At 39.6% G+C, this 21,990-nt stretch overlaps 1 protein-coding gene across 4 annotated transcripts in view; it reads left to right on the top strand.

Moving 5' to 3' along the window:
• ptpra (protein tyrosine phosphatase receptor type A) overlaps window positions 1-21,770 on the top strand; it is a 219,091-nt gene extending 197,321 nt beyond the window's left edge. For all 4 annotated transcript variants that reach the window (XM_059965672.1, XM_059965671.1, XM_059965670.1 and 1 more), the window contains 6 exons: window positions 1,901-1,977; window positions 6,327-6,461; window positions 7,086-7,211; window positions 10,009-10,160; window positions 12,140-12,275; window positions 19,774-21,770. In XM_059965672.1, the coding sequence (XP_059821655.1) occupies window positions 1,901-1,977; window positions 6,327-6,461; window positions 7,086-7,211; window positions 10,009-10,160; window positions 12,140-12,275; window positions 19,774-19,848 (701 nt within the window). In that variant the 3' untranslated portion in view covers window positions 19,849-21,770. The remainder of the gene's footprint in view (window positions 1-1,900; window positions 1,978-6,326; window positions 6,462-7,085; window positions 7,212-10,008; window positions 10,161-12,139; window positions 12,276-19,773) is intronic.
• Window positions 21,771-21,990: the final 220 nt, after the last annotated feature.

Raw genomic sequence — 21,990 nt, 5'->3', positions numbered from 1 at the left:
CTGTCCATGGTCTCCTCTACCGTCAAGATGAGGCCTCACGCAGGTCGATGGAGCAATACCTTATCTCCCATCTAGGTAGACTCCTACCTGCCAGCATGAACATTCAACTCACAGACCTCCATTGATACCCCTGCCCCCCCCACCCCATCCCTATCTATAATTTTAGTCTAGTTCTCTTTCTCTCTCTTTTCCCCCCTCACTACAATCTCCAATCTCCCCCCAGCCCTACCTTTCTTTCTCTTTTATTTCCCATAATTCTCCACCTACCCCCTAGCCCATTTCCCTCCAGCCTATCACTTTCCCAGCTCTACTTCATCCCCCCCCACTTCTTACCCCTCTCAACCATCCCATGTTACTTCACTCCTGATGAAGTGTTTCAGCCTGAAACATCATCACTACCTCCTCCCATAGATGCTGTCTGGCCTGCTGAGTTCTGCCAGCATTTTCTGTTTTTTTATTGATCTCTCTTCACATGACAGGTGCTATTCTTGGAGCAAACAAAGTAAATCTTTGTTATACTCATTCTATTGCTAGTGCATTTTTTTAATAAAGAAACCCAAATGGTACGTAATGCTCCAGAGGTAGTTTCACCAAGGATGTAAATAATATAAATTTGATGCATAAGTTGTTTCATATTAAAGAGCAATATACAGTTTTATATAGCTGCAACATAATATCCTTAAACTTATGCCTAGACTATTGAGGGCAACCATGTAACCATAAACCACTTTTACCACCTTTACCACTCTGTCTACTTGTGTGGCCATGTTAAATGAGCTATAGACTTCAACTGCAAGATCCTTCTGTATATCAGTGCTGGTAGAGCTCCACTCAGCCATTTCTCCACTTACATCACTACTGATCTGTATGAAGCTGTATCCTTTGATAGCCCTCTATATTGTCTACAACTCCAGCAGTCTTTGTGTCATTTGCAATCTTACTAATCCACCCACCTACATTTCTATCTATCACATACTCATATATCAGCATACCGTAAGGGGCACAAAGGCTTTCCAGGAGCAGCAGTATTTGCTTTTTGATTATGCCATCACCTGTTTTGTCATTGAAATTTCCCTGCCTTTCATTCTATGTCTTTTCTCATTTTCTTCCCAGCCTTGGACATCCCAGCACTATACCACAGCTTTCTCTACAATTTAAAGCTATCATATCTATTTTTTTCTCAATTCTGTTGCAAGCTCATTGATCTGAAAAGTTAACTCACTTTTCCTCTTGAAAGATGCTGAATATGTTTTATTTCAGTATTTCATTAAGCATATATTAACAGTGCTGTTACTTTCAGTTAGTTAATTTGTTAAGCTGTGTGAAAAATCAATCTGATCCTGGATTTTGGTGCAAACGTTTGATGTTCGAGCTGCTGAATTCCAGCAGTTAGCTTTATGGCCTTGGACTAAATATGTAAAACAAACTTGCTTTGCTGCTCAACTTTGCCCCTTTTAGAACCCTCCCCACCACCTGGGGGCAGTAATATCCATATTGAGATCTTGCAACAAATGAACCCCATTTCTTGTGAACTGTCTATCAATAGAGGCAGATGATGGATTTTGCCATGATAGTGTGGCAGCACAAACTTTGGCCATCTGAGGAAAATGTCATGAAAGATGAAGGCCTCAGACCTAGCAGAAAAAACATGGTCTACCAAGCAACAGAACTTTGCTCTCTGATATACAGCGGAGATATGATCTGCTTAGATGATTAGCTACCTCTAATCTTGTCTCCACAAAATGCTTTAAATCCTCTGGAAGGATCAGCATTCTCTCCCAGGACAAATACCCAAAAGTAATAAAATTGATGAAAAGTAAATTTGTATAATAAGTGTCTATTTTGAATTAATTATGTTAAACTGTGGATGTTGTAATAACAATGGGCATTTTTCTTGCAGATGAATTTAACCGAGTCATCATTCCTGTAAAGAGAGGTGAAGAAAACACAGATTATGTAAATGCCTCTTTCATTGATGTAAGTGTCTAGAAAAGAACTATTTAGAGCAGCATGAGAAATGGTAAATTCAGGTTTTCAGATGTAGCATCCGTGCCCCCCTGTTCGCCTAGGGTGAACTGCCATCACCCCACCAGTAGTGCGCTACTTCAGTGTAAATAGGGTGTAATGCCCTCCCAGTACATGCTTGCAACACAAATACCAGACAATACACCAAAAGCGAGTGAATAATTGCAACTTTATAGTTATTTTTTAGTGATGGGTTAGTAGAAAAGGTAAACTTATTGATTTGGCACCTTTAGGTTATCAGTTTATGCACATAATATTTTAATACGTTGGAGCTCATGCCTCCAGTTCCATCCACGACGATCTTCTGAGCCTTCAGCCACCGTCCAACTGCTGACGTCCAGTATCCACCACTCTGGAACCGATGTCCACTCCTCACATGTCCGTCCTCCTCGCTCTCCTCCCAAAAAAGACTGTGAACTCCCACTCAGCTTACACATACAAGATAGCAATAACAATTCTCCATTGGTTAGTTCCCCCCTTATCTGCAGTCATAACCCAAACATTCCAGACACAGAAACCCATTACAGCATTAAATAACATTACAGAGAAGCCATTTCAATACAACAGTACAAAGAAACCATTTTGTTAGCCTGCACAGTTAAAAATTCCACCACCTTTACAGGCAGTGTTCCAGAAGTTGTTATTTATATTCTTCTAAAAGAAAACCTCTTATCCCCCCGGCCCTTGACTTTTGTCCGTGTCTTTAAATTCATCACTGCTGCTTATGAATTATCTTCCAATTGGATCATCTTCTCTTGAAGCTTCACGTCCTTCCTAAAGTATGACAACCAGAATTTGCCACAATATTTCATTTGTGGCCTAGCCATTATTATATGGCAAATCAGCATAACCTCCATATTTTTGTATTCATTGCGCTAATTATGAAAAATAGATTCGTAAGTATGTTACAAAAAACACTTAAGTTTTTCAAAACATGCCTGCAGCATCTTCTGTGATTTATACACAACTGAACCCAGATCACCCAGTTTCTGTGCACTTTTCTAGAACTTTAAATTCTCTATATTGATTCTTTGAAATTTTGTGATACGATTAAAACTGCAATTTTCTGTTTAATATAGTCCATTATAATATTTAGACATTAGAAATGGAAAGTTCGTTTAGAGTTCTCATGACCTTTTGATCTAATCAAGATGTTAAGTACTTTATAACTTTGTGTTTCTTTTTTGAGTCTGACCAATGATTGCTTTCTTTAATCTTTAATTGTTAATGTAATGTAACTGGTGTGTTAATTAGTTTATTAATTAATAGAAATAATAATGACTGGCTGTCTTGTAAGCTTCATGTAGAACATGCCAGTTGCATTAAGTAAACAGGAGTTGGTACATATATCTATCTTGATAGATTGTTGCAAGTTTAGGTACGGCAGGCAACTTATTAGTTGTCTTGTTGAGTTTATTGACTCACAGAACAATACTAGTTTTGCCCTTTTGAAAGAACTACCTAATTAGTCCTACTTTCTTGCATTCCCACTCAGTTTCTATTATTCCCCCTTTAGATTTTAATCCAATTAAACTTGAAGACTGTTACTGGATCCAGTTAACCCACCTTCAGTCAGTGCATTTTAGATTGTATCTATCCATTACACAAGCTACTTCTCCTTGTTTCACTTTTTCTTTTACATCTGACCACAATATGTGCAAGCTGGTCCTGACTGCTTTTGCCACTGGGGATAATTTCTGCTTATTTATGAAGAGTTATCTTGATTTTTAGAAACTGATTTAAATATGTCCATAAACTACCCTGTTTTAACAGATGCCAACCTCTTGCTTTTCCAATCTCCTTTGCAAAATTTCAATATGGTGCCCAGTAAGATGTAATCAAAATTCTAAAGCCATTTATGAAAGTCACGCAAAATGTTACTGTGCTTTTCAGTAAACCCATTGGTTCTGTATACTTTAATTAATGTTATTTCAATTTGTTCTATCATGGGAAGTGGCACATACAGCCTTGATGTCTCAATTGCTGAATATGCTTTAAAATTATATAATTTAGTTTTTACTGCGCTTCATTGCTCTTTTTACCAGAATGTATCTCTCCTCGCTTCGATGCTAGATTACATCGGTGGTGTGTCAAGCCCATACATGTTGGTTAAATTTACATCTGAGCTTGTTGATGAAGTTTTCAGGGACCTTCAAAAATAGCCATGTAAAGTTTGTAGACTAAAGAAGCAGCAGCATATAATATTCAGCAAAGTCATGTTTAAGTAGGCACAAGATAAAAAAGAAAAGTGAATGAGATATTCTTAAACTGACATCAAATCAACAAAGTGAGAACTTGGGGAGAAAACCTAGAAATGTTTAATTTCCTATTTCCCATGCCCTTTCTGTGCAACGGACATCAATGAAACAGAATTAAACTTCATTTTGGGTAAATTTAGAGTACCTGGTTTATAGTATTTTGGTGTAATTGAGACAATGCTTTAGATAATAATTCAGTTTTGAACGCCAATACAGAGAAAGACTCTGTCCTGTGAAATATGAAGCTAGAAACAGTTTGGAGAAGATCTGTGAGGTTATTCTCTTTATGTAAAAGACTGAGGAGCAGATAGAGAAATTAAAGTGATATAGCTGGGATGGGGTTGAAAGGATGTGCATCCAACTTGTGCTGAAGATTGCATACTAAATATTTTGCAGTGATACTGCACTATAAAACTGCCAGTTTTCCTAAATTAACTTGCTCAATCAATGTTAATGCATGCAGAATATTGAAGATCTTGGGACTCTGTTATGTTTTAATTTTGGTTTCTGCTCATGCCCATTAACAGTTGAAAGTTTTCTCAATCCTGTTGGCCTATGGACCAAACTCATGTTTATTTACAAAAATTATTCCCACAGGATCCTCTTATTAAGGCACCTTTTATAAATAACAGCATGTAAACACCTATACAGCTATGAAAATATTTAAACAGATTACAAATAGACAAGTTTTATAATGTATGTGACCCATTACCAAAATAGTTTATTATTGGAAATAAGGCTATTTTAGAGTAATTGGTTGGTTTTAGAAAGGAAAATTCAATTTCTTTGGAATACGTCTGTATTTTGCAGATGTATTAATCCAAAAGAATGTTTCAGATTGTGGCCTTGAGCTTAAAAATATACAGATACTAATTAATTAAATTGAAATGTCATGAAGTTTAAGAATTGAAATTATTTTCCAGCATATATTTTGTCTGTAAAAGATTTGTCATGAAATATTGTCTACCACCAGCAATATTTGAAATGCAATGGTTGATACTTTCTGGTGGTTAGATATTGACTCATATTGCACAGGTACAGGCCCTTTGATCCATACTGACTTTGCTGACCATACTAAACCAATTTATTGGTACTTGGTCTGTAGCCTTTTATGCTTTGGTGGTTCAAGTGTTCATTTGGATACTTACTATTGTGAGAGTTTCTGCCTCCATTATCTACTTAGGCAGTGCATTCCAAACTCCAACTCTGGGTTGAAAAATATCTTGTTTGTATCCCACCTAAACCTCTTAATCTTTTATGTTAAATATCTGGTTATGTACAGTATTTTGTTCCTGTATACGATGCTCATAATTTTCTACTCCCCTGTATCGGGTTTCCACTTGGCCGGTTCTACTCCAAAAGAAACACATGTAAATAGTTATTTTATATATAAGTTGGAATTTAACAATTTTTGCATCAAGTAAATTTTGCAGGTCAAACGTTTTAATTGAGATTTATCCTAGAGACTGAATTGTTGGTTTAACTATTGAATGTAATTCTAAACAGAGAGGTAATAGAAACATAGAAAAGCTACAGCACAATACAGGCCCTTCAGCCCACAAAATTGTGCCAAACTTGTCCCGACCTTAGAAATTACTAGGCTTACCCATAGCCCTCTATTTTTCTAAGCTCTATGTACCTATACAAAAGTCTCTTAAAAGACCCTATCGTATCCACCTCCACCACTGTTGCTGGCAGCCCATTCCACACACTCACCACTCTCTGAGTAAAAAACTTACCCCTGACATCTCCTCTCTACCTACTCTCCAGCACCTTAAACCTGTATCTTCTTGTGGCAACCATTTCAGCCCTGGGAAAAAGCCGCTGACTCCACACGATCAATGCCTCTCACCATCTTATACACCTTCTATCAGGTCACCTCTCATCCTTCATCGCTCCAAGGAGGAAAGCCGAGTTCACTCAGCCTATTCAAATAAGGCATGCTCCCCATACCTTATTGGAGGTGTTGAAGATGCTTTTTAATTTAAGTCCTTTTCTGTAATGCAGGGAAGCACTGTTAAGTTTCTTAATTTGTGTTCCTAGGGATATCGACAGAAAGATTCATACATAGCCAGTCAAGGACCTCTTCAGCATACAATAGAAGATTTCTGGAGAATGATTTGGGAATGGAAGTCGTGTTCCATTGTTATGTTAACAGAATTAGAAGAAAGAGGCCAGGTATATCTTCATGAATGTGTTTCTTATGTTTCTTAAGTGGTAGTTTTGGATTTTTTCCAGAACAACATAATGATTCTCACCCCTCTCTGACTAACAAAAACATCCCCCTCCGTTCAACTGTACAAGCCTTTGACTCCTTTTCAGTTCTGTCAAGGGTCTCTAACCCGAAAAGTCGACTCATTCTTTTCCACATACCTGCTGAATATTTTCAATGTTTTTGTTTTTGTTTTAGCAGTCCTCCAATCAAGCAGAGGACTTGTCATTTGAATATTTATGTTTGTTTTTAGGTTTATTTGCTCCCTCATTCACTATGAATAAGTGTATGGTAAATTGTGATGTGTTGTGTCACTTCATTTGCTGACTTTCAGAATATTGTTTAAGCACCTGTTCTGGCCCTTGAGTGGTCTGATGTTCAATAGCAAGGATTGAGTCTTGTCCAGTACTCTGGTATTTCTGAACTACTCGTGGATTTCCGAATAGGAAGCATAAGTTTTAAATGAGACCAATGGTAACAGAACCCCTGGTGTGATGGCTGGACCCAAATGGAAATCCATCAGAGTTGGTCATTCTGTGTACAGAGGCCAAGAAGCTAGGTTAAATGGATCACATCTTTTTACATTGCAGGAGAAATGTGCACAGTATTGGCCATCAGAAGGAACTGTATCTTACGGCGATATTACAATTGAAATAAAAAAGGAAGAAGAAAGTGAAAGTTACACAGTGCGTGATTTACTGGTGACAAACACACGGGTAAGCTTTAATGTCATTTTATGCTACCATATCCGGAACAGATTTATAATAAAATTAGAGCAGGTGTATTTGGAAAGAGAAAGAAATTGGGGTAAAGGTCCTTGGCCTCTAATTGGTTATGGCATTATTTTATTCTGTTGCTTCTTACAGAATGTCTCTTGAAAATATATTGGACTCTCTACTTTATTGTTTAATTCTATTCCTTGAAAACAAATTTCAGTTCTTGCTGCCATATTATGGGCTTATTAGCTTGTTAGGAACTGGATGCATTGCCGACTGCCGAAGAGCTGAGTAAAACCATTGACAGCCTGCCCACTGGGAAGGCATCAGGATTGGATGGCATTCCACCAGAGGCCATCAAATGCGCAAAGGGTGTTCTGTTAAACCACTTGCACGAACTGCTATGCCAGTGCTGGAAAGAGGGAACAGTGCTGTAAGGCATGAGAGACTGCAACATTGTCACCTTATATAAGAACAAAGGGGACAGAAGTGATTGTAACAACTACAGGGGTCTTCTTGCTGAGCATCATTGGGAAGGCCTTTGCTCACGTGGTCCTGGACAGACTGCAGAAAATAGCCGGAAGGGTATATCTCGAGTTTCAGTGCTGTTTCAGGTCAGAACACTCCACAATCGACATGATGTTCTCCCTTTGACAGCTACAAGAGAAGTGCAGAGAGCAAAGACAACCACTCTACATCGCTTTCATTGACCTCACGAAGGCCTTCGACCTTGTGAGCAGAGACGACCTGTTCAAAATCCTCGCCAGGATTGATTGTCCCCCAGGGTCCTTCCATTCAGTCATTCTACACAGACATAAAGGGTGTCATTCAGTTTGACTGCTCTTCTTCAGAGGCCTTCGACATCCGCAGTGGTGTGAAGCAGGGCTGTGTGCTTGCCCCCACTTTGTTGGGCATCTTTTTCGCAATCATGCTGAAGCACACCTTTGAAACATCAACTGATGGTGTCTACCTCCACACCAGATCAGATGGGAGGCTGTTCAGTCTGTCTTGGCTGAGGGCGAAAACCAAGGTTCGTGAAGTACTTGTCAGGGAGATGTTGTTTGCAGACGACACAGCACTGGCAACATATTCTGAAGAGCAACTGCAACATCTCATGGACAGCTTCTCAAGAGCTTGCCAGGACTTCAGCTTGACCATCAGCCTGAAGAAGACCAATGCGTTGGGTCAAGGTGTTGAGCACCCCCCTGCCATTACCATCAACAACTATGAGCTGGAGGTAGTTCACGAGTTAACATACTTTGGCTCCAGACGGATCAGACAAGCAGCCTCAACATTCGCCAGGCTGACAAAGAGAGTCTGGGAGAGCAGAAAGCTGACGACGTACACCAAGGATGCAGTCTACAGGGCCTCATCCTCAGCACACTGCATTACAGCAGCAAGGCCTGGAGTCTGTACTCTAGACAAGAGCGGCGTCTCTACGCCTTCCACTTTCGCAGCCTGAGATGCATCCTGGACATCAGGTGGATTGATCGTCACCAACAACGAGGTCCTGGCTCGCGCTCAGATACCCAGCCTCTTCACCCTGCTCCAAAAACACCGTCTCCACTGGCTGGGCCACGTACGCCGCATGTCAGACAGGAGGATCCTGAAGGACCTGCTGTATGGGAGACTGGCCTCCAGCAAGAGAGCACATGGTTGACCTCATCTTCTTTTCAAAGATGCCTGCATGAGAGACATGAAGTCACTGAACATGAACATTGAGAGGTGGGAGGACATTGCAAGCGATTGCTCTTGCTGGAGGCTGGAACTACTCAGAGGTCTAAAAAGAGGAGGAGAAAAGCTGACGCTTGCTGCTGAAGAAAAACACACTCACCAAAAAAACAACACCAAGGCAACCCTGGAAGACAGTGCCTTCAAGTGCGGTCACTGCAGCCGAGACTGTCTCTCCCGTGTGGGCCTCTGCAGCCACAACAGATGCTGCTCTACCAACACAGACTGAAGCAAGACTTTCCAAGCGCAGATCCATGGTCTTGTGAGACTAACGGATGCCACCACCAAGCTTGTCCTGAAACTGCTTACAGTGATTTTTTTTTAAATGTATTTTTTATTGGGGGAAAAATAAATTGAGGATTCTCAATTGCTCTCTGTATCTAATATTACATTTCCCACTTGACTTCGTGCTCCTCTTCAGCCCTTCTTTAGTTTATTTCTGTTATTAAATTTCATTGGCAGAGGAGTGCATTGTTAGTTTTTTTGACCACTGAAGTTCAGAATGTTCTGTTCTGTTCTGTCATTTGCTGCCTATTCTAGACTGGCATGAACTACTGTAAATGACAGCAAAACAAGATGTCTCTACATATGAAATCTGGACTGTAAAGGAATGCTTTATTTTATTTTTGTATTCCATTATTTTTGTTCATTCATAAAGATGGTTTTATATAAGAAACAGAATGCTTGGTAGCTTTTGAATCATAAAGTAACCCAGTATGCAAACAGGCCCTTCAGTTCATTGAGATTGTACCAACCACCACTACCCCATTTACTGTGATCCTGTTTTATTTCTCCATATTCCCCCTAACCCCTAGATTTTGCCACACATAGAGTCAATTTACAGTAGCAAATTAACCTACTGTTCTGCATGTCTTTGGGATGTGGAAGGAAGCAGTAACCCTTAAGGAGATACAGTCAGAGGTCAGCATTGACCCTGGGCCACTGGAGCTGTGAGCAGCTGCTCCATTAGTTATGCCACTGTGCCATTTGGTTTTGGGATTGGTTTTACCCATCAGAGATTTAAAATTATCTATTAAAGTAAGGTCTTTCTTTTTTCCCTCGCAAGGAAAACAAAGTTCGCCAGATCAGACAGTTTCATTTTCATGGTTGGCCTGAGGTGGGTATTCCTGCTGATGGAAAGGGAATGATCAACCTGATTGCAGCAGTGCAGAAACAACAGCAGCAGTCAGGAAACCATCCAATCACTGTGCATTGCAGGTAAGCCACAAGCAACTTACAAGTATGCTATAGATCCAATCTTTCATTTAAAGGTTTTACAGCCATGTTGAGAGTTCAAAGTGCATTCCCGGGCATGAAGGCACAATTTGAAATATTTAAATTGGCAATTTAAAATTGTCACTGCATCTAACTGAATGATAGTGTTTCTAATTTCTGACAACTTGGATGTGAGGGAAAGAGAGAAATGGTGGTTGTGGAAGAGAAATAACTGTTTCCTTCCATCCAGCTACCATGAAGGAAGAGCAACATAATTCCATGTCAGAGTAGTGTGTGAGCCTGAGAGAAACATGTTGGTGTTGGTGTACTCATGTGCCTGAAGCTCTTGCCTACTTGCTGATACAAGTTACAGATATAGAATCTGCTGTCAGAGTTGCCTAGTCGTGCATATCTAAGGCATTTTGACTGAAACCTCCTGTGCCAGTGGTGAAGCCATTGAGTGCTAGTGTTTAGGTTGTTGAATTTAAGCTTATTGCTTTGACGGTATACTATTGCATTTTGATTGTTGGAACTGCATTCATCCAGGCAAGTGGAGACCCTTTCTCCTGTGGTCTACAATTCTCTGCTATCAGATTGCTTCTTGTCCAGGCTTTGGCCTTTCCCACCCACCTGGCTTCACCTGTCATGTTGCAGCTAGCCTCTCCCCGGAACACACAAACTGTGAAGAGTAGTATACCATGGGAACACTTAGAATTGACCATTTTTGGCAGAGGAAAAAGAGGAGCCTATTTTCTAAGTGGTAAAATGCTGCAGAGGATTCTGGTTATCTAAGTGCATGTTCACAAAAGGCTAAAATACATATATAGTATGTAATTAAGTAAGTGAACAAGGTTATTTATTGCAGGGGAGATTGAATACAAAGTGGAGGGTTTATAATTTAATTATATCGGGCACTAGGTTACTGTGTTAAGGTGCTCCCCTTCTAAAGGGAAGACATTAATGTGTTGGAAGCAGTTCAGAAGGTTACTAGATTAACACTAGGAATGGATAGATTGACCTATGAGAAAAGCTGTTGAACTGGCTAGGCTTGTGTCCATGATGGACAGCTTGATTTTATTATAGAAGTTCCAAGTGAATCTTGGGAGGCTGTGGGGGATCCAGAACTAGAGGTCACTGTTTAAACTTTTGAAAAGTAAGTGGGTCATCCAGTGAAGGCAGAGGTGATGGATTTTGTTTTTCCTTTCTGAGGGATGTAAATCTTTGTAATTCTTCCTCAAAGGGTGGTGATGGAAGAAGAAGGTTTGAATACATTTTAAAGCCTAGGAAGGTAGCTTCTTGATATTTAAGGAAATGAAAATTTGCCATTGGGAATGCAGAGTTGAGGTTACAGTCAGAAAAGCTATCACCTTATTAAATAGCATAGCAGGTCTGAGGAGATGAGTGGGCTATTAGTGTTGTAAATGAGGTGAGTGAAGGAAGATGCTGGAGTCATACTTGCTTTTTAGCTTTGTGTGTGTGAGTGTGTTTTTGTGAATTCCATTGTGTTGCTTTGTTTTGTGAGTGCCTGCAAGAAAGCGAGTCTCAAGGCTCTGCATGGTATATGTACTTTGATAATAAGTTTGAATTTTGAACTTTGCAGCCTTTAACCATTTCACAAACCAAATCATCTGGAATTTCTCAAGTTATATAAAGGATAAGACACAGTTAATCAGGATAATCAGGAAAACACAAGAAGTGGAAAAAGAAAGAAAAAGCAGAAAAGAAACATATGCACCCACAAAAAGACAACCACAAGTCACAAATAAGAGCAAATGGTTTAACATCATATTAAATCATACATCAATAATTTCCGGTACATTGTATGTACCGTAAAAGGTAATTAACAGTAAACTGCGTGCTTGTGGAATTGCACAAATAAAAGTGAGTTTAGGGGCTTTAGCAGGGATCAAATTGAATCAGACAGGCACCTTCCATTTTAAACCAGTATTTATATTTGTAATTCATGCTTCATATTCTTACAGTGCTGGAGCCGGAAGGACAGGAACTTTCTGTGCCCTGAGTACTGTTTTGGAAAGGGTGAAGGCTGAGGGTATCTTGGATGTATTTCAGACAGTAAAGAGTCTACGGCTACAGAGACCACATATGGTCCAGACACTGGTAAGTGTTGTTTACTAAACAACAATGGTAGTATGATCCACTCAGAAATTTAAGCTAATCCCTACTGCGTATTCAAGTGAATATTCCCTCCATTCTCTGCATATTCGTGTGCCTGTCTAAGAGCCTATTCATCATCTTTATCATACTTACCTTCATTACTACTGGCAGTGCATTCCAAGCACCCTTTGTTCTCTTTGTAAAACAAAATTATTCTCGCACTTCTTTGAGCTTACACCCTCTCACCTTAAATACATGCCCTTTAGTATTAGATGTTTCAACTCTGTGGAGGAAGATACCAGCTGTCTGTGACACTCATAATCTTATATCGAGGCCTCTCCTCAACCTCTGCCGCTTTAAAAACAACCCTTGATTGTTCAGCCTCTCATCATAGCATGTACCCTCTATTTCAAGTAACAAGCTTGTAAATTATTTCTGCACTTTCTCCAAAGCCTCGATATCCTTCCAGTAATGGGGTGACCAAAACTGAACAGTCGTCCAGATGAGGCGTAAACAGAGTTTAATAAAGTTGCAACATAACATCCTGACTCTTGAACTTAGTGCCTTAACTAATAATAGCAAGTATGCCATAACCCTGCACATCAGGTAGTGCAGCCATTTTCAGAGAGCTGTGGGCTTGGCTCCCAAGATCCCTCTGTATATCAGTGCTTTTAAGAGTCCTGCCATTAACTGTGTATTTGCCGTTTATATTTGATTGCCCAAAGTAAAACACCTCACACTTGGCTGGATTAAGGCCATCTGCCATTTCACTACTGATCTACATCTGCCATTTCACAACTGATCTATATCTCATTGTATTCTTTGGCAGTCTTCTACACTGTTCACGTTGCCACCAATCTTTGTATTGTTTGTGAATTTACTGACTTACCAAACCACATTTTCATCCCAGTAATTTACATTTATCACAAGCAGCAGAAGTCCCTGCAGAGCATCACTATTCACAGACGTCTGACCAGAATAAGTCCCATTGACCATTACCCTCTGTTGTCTTCCATGTGCAAGGCAATTCCGAATCCAGATGGCCAAGTCATCATGGAACCCATGTATTTAAATCTTCTGGATGTGCCTAGCATGTGGGACTTTGTCAAATACCTTACTAAAATCCACGTCGGCAACATCTACAGCCCTCATTTCATATATCACCTTTTGTCACGTTCTGAAAAAAACTGCAAATTAGTAAGATATTTCTTGCCCTCCACAAAGCCATACTTGACTATTAAACACGAGATTCTTCAGATGCTGGAAATCCAGAATAACATACACAAAATGTTGGAGGAACTCAGCAGGTCAAGCAGCATCTATGGAAAAGAATAAAGATTTGACATTCATTAGCCATGGTTCACCAAATGCTCATAAATCCTATCCATAGAAATGCTATCCAGCTGCTTCCCTGCCACTCACCTGTCTATAGTTTCCTGAATTATCCATATTTCCCTTCTTAAGTAATGGAACCACGTTAACTTTTTGCCAATCCTTCAGGACCTTGCTTCTGGCTGGAGAGGACACAAGGGTTTTGGTGAAGACCTCTGGAACCTTGTTTCTTATCTCAGTCATTACCTGGAGTATTACTCATCACACTATGGCAACATATCCAATTATGTTATTCAGGAGACCCAGCACTATCTCTTAACATCTCAAACTGCCCTAGCATGCTTCACACACAACTCACTGTCCTTCATATCCTCCTTCGTAAATACCAACACACTCAATTATGACCCCACCTACCCACTCCACTGCCTCAAATCACATGTTCTCTCTCTTATCCTTGTTGTCCTTCCCTTTTCCTTGTTATCTTTTTGCTCTTAATGTAGATGTAGAATGCCTTGGGGTTCTCTTTAATCCTTCTTGTCAAAGACGTTTCTTGCCCCCTCCTGGTTCTCCTTATTCCCTTCTTGAATTCACAAGAACAGAAACTACCTAAATTAATTAATTTTAATTAGGTCCTGAAGCATTTGATGATGTAGAAGCAACTCAGTCAGAACTTTTTTCTGTTAATACTCTCAGAACCTTTGTATTTATTAACAAGAAGAGAAAACATTTGCCTATAAGCAAAACGTGCTTTTTGCCTGCATGTTGAATGAAGCAGCAAATTTTTTTGTGAACTTTAAGACCTTGGTTATAGTGGACAAGTGTTTCTATGTGCAAGTCAAACCAAATGGGTAAAGTCCTGTTATTCTTTTAAATGCTATGTTGCTCCTTTTGATATCTTGTAGCTATCACATTTACAGTGGTACTGAAGGCTTTTAATAGATTAAGAGATCTGTGACTTGTTGCAGTGAAACATGTTAAAATACATTGTACATCACGAAGTCCAGTGATAAATGTGGTTTGAGTAATGGAGCTGTCATTCTTCTACCCACAGTGGAGTCCACAAATAGCATCCAGATGATTGATGTTTTTTCTTGGTTATGGTTGCTAAGATAATGTTTGTTATAAGGTTTTGCAATCTCCCAGTTCTTTAATAAAGCTATTAAATGTTTTATGTTCAGCTGAAATACTAGATCAGGACCTTCAGTTTAATGTCTAAGCAATAAAACAAACCTTTGACATCAAAAACAATATGTAGATAGCCCTACTAGAGAGGGGCAACATTGAACATCCTTCTCAGAAATGAAGCAGGCCAGGTAATTGAAGTGTCAGTGGAAGCAGCACTATAGGACTTGTCATCATAATTATCTCTCTCTCTATCTCAATCTATCTCTCTCACCCCTTAATGCCTAGGTGGCACATGGGGCCTCCACAGGGTCTTCCATTTCTGCCAGTCTTTCGCTCTGCTGCTCGCCGTTACCCAGTTCATGCCTACTTCTTTCATTTCTGCTTCCACACATCTTCGCCACGTCATTTTGGGCCTGCCCCTACTTTGCTTCTCCCCCCCCCCCCCCCCCATGTTAACCATTTCAACCCTCGGAAAAAGCCATCATTGCCCCTCATAATCTTATATACCTCTATCAGGTCATTTCTCATCCTCCTTTGCTCCAAGGAGAAAAATTCACTCAACATATTCTCATAAGGCATGCTCTTCAATTCAGGCAACATCCTTGTAATTCTCTTCTGCACTCTCTATAGTATGCACATTGTTCCTGTAGTGAAGTGACCAGAACTGAACACAGTGCTCCATGTGGGGTCTAGCTAAGGTCTTGAATAGTTGTAACATTACCTCATGGCTCTTGAACTCAATCCCATGATTGATGAAGACCTTCTTAACAACACCGTCAACCTACACTGCAGCTTTGAGTCTCCTGTGGACTTAGACCCCAAGATCCAGCTGATTCTCCACACTGCCAAGAGTCTTACCATTAATATCATATTCTGTTTTCAAATTTGACCTACCGAAATGAACCACTTCACACTTGTCTGGGTCTCCTTCAAGAAAGGCTGCAAGGAAGAGCCAGGAACCTACAGACCAATGAGTCTTAACATCAGTGGCGGAGAGATAACTAGAAGGGATTCTGAGGACAGAATCCACCAGCATTGGAAAGGCAAGAACTTTGAGTGTGGAAAATCATGACTCCTAAATTGATTGAGTTTTTTTGAGAAGTTGACCAGGAGAATTGATGAGACATGGTCTACATATGCTTTAACAAGGCCTTGACAAGGATAGGCTGGTTTGAAAGGTTAAGTCATATACAATCTAAGGTAAGCTAGCCAACTGGAGTTCAGAGGGTATGGGGTTTTAGGTGGAGTGGAGGAGGGACTACATGTTTATAGTCAGGAGCACGTCATTATTAGGAAGATGGGAATCTTAGATATCTTGGGGTTTATGAGGGAAGATAAATCCCCAGGACTGTATAAGATGTGTCTCAGAACATGATGTGAAATTAGTGAAGTGATTGTTGGGACCAGATGGAGATTTTTGTATTGTTGTTAGCCATAGACAAGGTACCAGAAGGCGGGAGCATTTAAGAGGGGCCACAAGAATTAGCCAAATAGCCAAAGGCCAGTGAGCCATATGTTAGTGGAAGTGAAATTGTCATTTTGGGAGAAATCATGTCTCGCAATCTTGATTTAGACTTCTTAAGGCGGCAGCAAAGGAGATTGTTAAAGACAAGGTTGTTGATGTCTGTATAAACTTTAGTAAAGCATTTGATAAGGCTGATCCAGAAGGTTAAGGACACTGGATCCAAGGCATACTGGCTAATTGAATCCAAAATTGGCTTGATTTAGGAGACAGAGGGTAGTGATGAAAGGATGTTTTTCTGAGTGGATGTTTGTGATTAGTGGTGGGTCATATGGATCAATGCTGGAACCTTTGCGGTTTATGATATCAGTGATTTGGATGTGAATATGGGAGCTACGGTTTCTAAGTCTGCGGGCGATATGAAACTTAAAGGTGGTGTGCATGTTTGGTTAAGGCTACAGCAGGATATAGATCAGATCCAAGGCTTGGTAAAGGCATATAGAATTTAATCCTGACAAGTGCAAGTGTTTGCTTTGAAACTAAAGAGGTGGTGGGTTGGGGTGGGGGGGTACCTAAGAAAGTATTTAAGATTATGAGAATTGTAGATGTAGATAGTCAAAATTCTTATCACTTGGCGGAGTTATCGAAACAAGAAGGTATAGGCTTAAATTCAAAAGTTTTAAGGCAGATCAGAAGTAAATTTTAGTTTTATAGTTGATAATAAGAATATGCTGCCAGGGGAGCTGTTGGAATCAGATACCATTGCAATGTTTGAGAGGCATTTAGACACACATTTAAATAGGCAAGGTGGAGGCAATGCCCTAATGTGGTTAAATGGGATTAATCTAGATGGGCGGAGAGATCATGTGGTGGACCAAAGAGCCTGTTTCTGTGCAGTACAACTTTACAACTGTGTGGTGTTCAGGAGCAGGCATGTTTATACACCAGGCATTATCATGTACATCAAGTCAAGGAATTAAGGAATCCTGCCAATTTTTCAGCTTAGGATAAAACATTTTGTTGGGACTAACCAACTTGTTTTTCTTTCCTCCTGTTCCAAGCAAAACGTTCTTCAGAATTATGTCCTAGTTTTGATTGAAAGTTTATTCAGCTTTTGTCATTTGTAGTTGTGTGTAAAAGCAGGTTTATACTGTCCTCCTTTACAGATTTTGTGTCCCTGATTGCTGTGAGCTTTCATTAAAAAACTTATAATTCTCCACTTGTGGGTTCATTAGGTACATTTAATGTCAGAGATATGTATACAATATACATCCTGAAATTCTTTTTCTTCACATACATCCACAAAAACAGAGTGCCCCAAAGAATGAATGACAGTTAAACGTTAGAATCCCAAAACCACACCCTCAGCTCCCCCTTCCCACATACAAGCAGCAGCAAGGCAACACCCTCCCCACCTCAGCAAAAATGCATCAGCACCCTCCACTGAGCACTCAAGTGTGCAGTGAAGTATCAGTAAAGACACAGACTGGCAGTACCCCAAAGACTACTGGTTCACCCAGTAATTTGACATATCACAGTCTCTCTCTCTCTCTCTCTCTCTCTCTCTCTCTCCCCCTCCCCCTCCCCCTCCCCTCCCCTCCCCCTTCCCTCCCCCTCCCCCTCCCCTCCCCCCCTCCCCCTCCTCCTCCTCCTCCCCCTCCCCCTCCCCCTCCTCCTCCCCCTCCCCCTCCCCCCCCCCTCCTCCTCCTCCTCCTCCTCCTCCTCCTCCCACCAACAGGGGAGACATAACAAACAATTCCTGCTTTATGATGTGACTAAGCACATTCGTGAAGGATGTGACTAAACACATTGAACACTTTGATGAAGGAAGAGCAGTAGATGTAGTGTATATAGATTTCAGCAAGACACTTGATAAGGTACCCCATGCAAGGCTTACTGAGAAAGTAAAGAGGCATGGGATCCAAGGGGACATTGCTTTGTGGATCCAGAACTGGCTTGCCCACAGAAGGCAAACAGTGGTTGTAGATAGGTCATATTCTGCATAGAGGTCCGTCACCAGTGGGGTGCCTCAGGATCTGTTCCTGGGACCCTTACTCTTCATGACTTTTATAAATAACCTGGGTGAGGAAGTGGAGGGATGGTATAGTAAGTTTGCTGATGACACAAAGGTTGGAGGTGTTGTGGATAGTGTGGAGGGTTGTCCACACTCAGAGGTTACAGAGGGACACTGATGGATACAAAACTGGCTGAGAAGTGGCAGATGGAGTTCAACCCAGATAAGTCTGAAGTGGTTCATTTTAGTAGGTCAAATATGATGGCAGAATATAGTATTAATGGTAAGACTCATGGCAGTATGGAGGATTAGAGGGATCTTGGAGTCTGAGTGCATAGGACACTCAAAGCAGTTGCACAGGTTGACTCTATGGTTAAGAAGGCATACGGTGTATTGGCCTCCATCAATCGTGATTTGAATTTAGGAGCCAAAAGGTTAAGTTGCAGCTATATAGGACCCTGGTCAGACCCCACTTGGGGTACTGCGCTCAGTTCTGGTCGCCTCACTACAGGAAGGATGTGGAAGCCATAGAAAAAGTGCAGAGGAGATTTACAAGGATGTAGCCTGGATGGGGAGCATGCCTTATTTGAATAGGTTGAGTGAACTCAGCCTTTTTTCATTGGAGCAATGGAGGATGAGAGGTGACCTGGTAGAGGTGTATATAAGATGATGAGAGGCATTGATCATGTGGATTGTCAGCGGCTTTTTCCAGGGCTGAAATGGTGGCCACAAGAGGACACAGGTTTAAGGTGCTGGGGAGTAGGTAGAGAGGAGTGTCAGGGGTAGGTTTTTTTTACTCAGAGTGGTGATTGTGTGGAATGGACTACCAGCGACAGTGTTGGAGGCAGATACAATAGGGTCTTTTAAGAGACTATTAGATAAGTACATGGAGTTTAGTAAAATAGAGGGCTAAAGGTAAGCCTGGTAATTTCTAAGGTAGGAACATGTTTGGCACAACTTTGTGGGCCGAAGGGCCTGTATTGTGCTGTAAGTTTTCTATGGTTCTATGATGTTAAAAGTCTGTTGCGTTGCTTTTTCCAAGCTCTGCGCCCAGAGAGTTAGGCCCAGAAAGGCTCAGGTCTCTGGATACACATCCCACAGCAGCCTGCTGCTCCTGATATTCCATGTTCTCCCGCGATGGCTCACCCCAAAGGCGTGCTGGGCTTCCAGGCTGCGTCCTTGGGATATCAAAAAGCATCTGGTTGTGAGGCCCTGAGAGCTGATTTCATTTCCACAAAGAACCAAATTCAGGGTCGGGGTCTTCAAAAGAACCTTGAAAAGGAAAAAAAGAGATATCAAAGATAGAAATGGAGCTGTTTCCAAAGAGTCACTGTTTAGCACCATTATTACTTCACTCCACCTCTCCAAATTTGCTGCAGCACAGATTTAGTAAAGCATCCTTTCACTATTGGATGTTATATTTAGTAAATGTTGGGAGCTGGCATGACATTGATTGTTATTTTAGTATTCTTTTACTTGAAACTTACGGTTCAAAATATGTTTTTTAAACTAATGTGTTTGATAATATCAATGAACTACAACAAATAAATTATTATTTCCTTCTGCAGGAACAGTATGAATTCTGCTACAAGGTTGTGCAAGAATACATTGATGCATTTTCGGATTATGCTAACTTCAAATGAAAAATGGCCTTCGTAATATTTTGTAATATTGTATTTGTTAATATACTGAAAACCGTGTACATATCTAATTGGTTTTAGAGGTTGGTACCATAAAGCTTTCATATTAGCTTGAGATTTTTTATGTCGCAGATGGTTAGCATATTAGTCTCAGTTAAGCAATTTTATTGAGTAATGTGGCCTGATGTTTGGATTAATGTTGATGAGATTTATTTAGTAGCTGCTTCAAAGGGTATTCATTTGAATTCAAAGGAGGAAGGACAGGATTTTTTTTTTAAAAAAGGCATCATTACAATATCTGTGGTGTTGGTCAGTTGCTGTCCTCAAATCTGATTTATTGTTGCCAGTGCTTTCTGTTTTCTCATCTATGATAAATAATCAAGTTTGAAATACCCTTCTGTTATTAACCAATCAGTGCCATTTAGATATCATACCATTTACTTGGACCATTCTCCTTCTCAGGCATTTAGCAACTTTGTAATTGTACACTTTATATTTTCAATTTCATACCATTTTATTTATCTGATTTGAGGTAGAAACAGTACTTTGAGTTATGTAGATAGCCAAAGTGACTTCAGAAACGCTTAATGTGCTACTATATTGTAGAGATGCTGACCTGTAAAAGGAATACAATAAGAAAATACTGCTTTTAAAAAAAGCTTTTTTTTGGTGTGGAGCCTACATTGGCTGAACTGAAAAGTACTGGATATCCTACCTGCATTATTTTTCCACATATCCCAAAATCTGTGTAATGTCCAGGTTTAATTATAAGTAACTTTGGTCTTGTAAAATGAACACATCTCTCTAACTGTTTTTGCATTAAAATACATGGGACTTGTTATAAAGTTCTGTACAAATTTTAAAAAAATGTGAGCTTTGGGAAATAAATTTGGAAATAAATTCTAGGACAATATAAAAGAATATTCTTTAGCCAAAGCCACTATGTACTGTACATATGAGCTGTAACTTGAAGGGTATTGGATTGTTTGTTATATATGTTTTTAAAATCTACTTGTTTGAGCTTTTGTCTTAATAAGTGGAAAAGTAACTGAAATACTTTGTTGGATGTTTTAAAGATGTGAAAGATTTGTCTGGGATTACCATCATCCCTGAATCACTGCTGCCCCATTTCCTAATTTTATTCCCCAATTAACACTCACCTTTGTACAAAAGGTGGGAAAAATTATATTAGTAACTTGCACAAGACAGGAGGGTGGGGTGACAGAAAGAAGAGTTCAGTGATTCACATTATCGTATGTGTCAAATCTGGACCAAAATAATCAGATTATTGTTTCAAAAAATCTCAATTTAGTTTTAAAATTAATAATTGTTTTAAAAAGAATAGTTGTTAAATGTCTTTAGTTAGTCATTTGCTCCTAACAATTATATTTTTTCTTAAAATGTACAAATAACTGCAATTTCTTAACCTGTATTTATTTTTTTATGATAAGGAGAAAATTTGGTGGATTTTTTTAATTTTATCTTTTAGTAGTTTAGGAGCACTCATTGTTAGATAATCTAAAGTTGAGTCATTGTTTATTAAAATAACTTAAATAATGACCTGTACAACATACAGTGCACAGTCCCATTAAGTTATTTGAAATTTTAATCATATCACATTTTGGGAAAACATGGCACAGCTGTTTACCAGTTTCTCCAATAGTGCATTCAGTAGATAGACTATGGTAATTTACTATATGTTATATGGATTTAATGTCAACTGCCTACCTTCAGTAATTCTGATATCACTGACCACACTAGTATAAATGGGTATTGTCTGAATCCCTGACTCTTGAAACTTTGGTATTTTGGGACAATGGCTAAACTACAGCTATAATCAGAATAAATGTGCTCATTTAAAAAAAAAAGAGGTTCATTTGCTTCTCTTTTGTTTGGTTTAAATAAATTAATAGAAATTAACTTTCTTTGAGAGTTTGAAGATTTTTGTCACTGCACTGGATAGGGTTGCAATGTAATGAGCCTTCTATCTTTCTCATATCTTCACAAATCTCACATTTGATTTATACCTGCTAACAATGACTGATTTAAACAAAACATAAATTGAATACCTTCCTGCTCTCAGATTCTATCAGAGTATTCATAAATTAATCAATGTTAGGAAAAAATGTTCTCCCTTTCAGAAAG

This window comes from Hypanus sabinus, chromosome 3 (genome assembly GCF_030144855.1).
Source record: "Hypanus sabinus isolate sHypSab1 chromosome 3, sHypSab1.hap1, whole genome shotgun sequence".
Taxonomy (NCBI): Eukaryota; Metazoa; Chordata; class Chondrichthyes; order Myliobatiformes; family Dasyatidae; genus Hypanus; species Hypanus sabinus.
The sequence above is the reverse complement of the archived record's forward strand: the minus strand, read 5'-3'. Positions and strand labels throughout refer to the sequence as shown.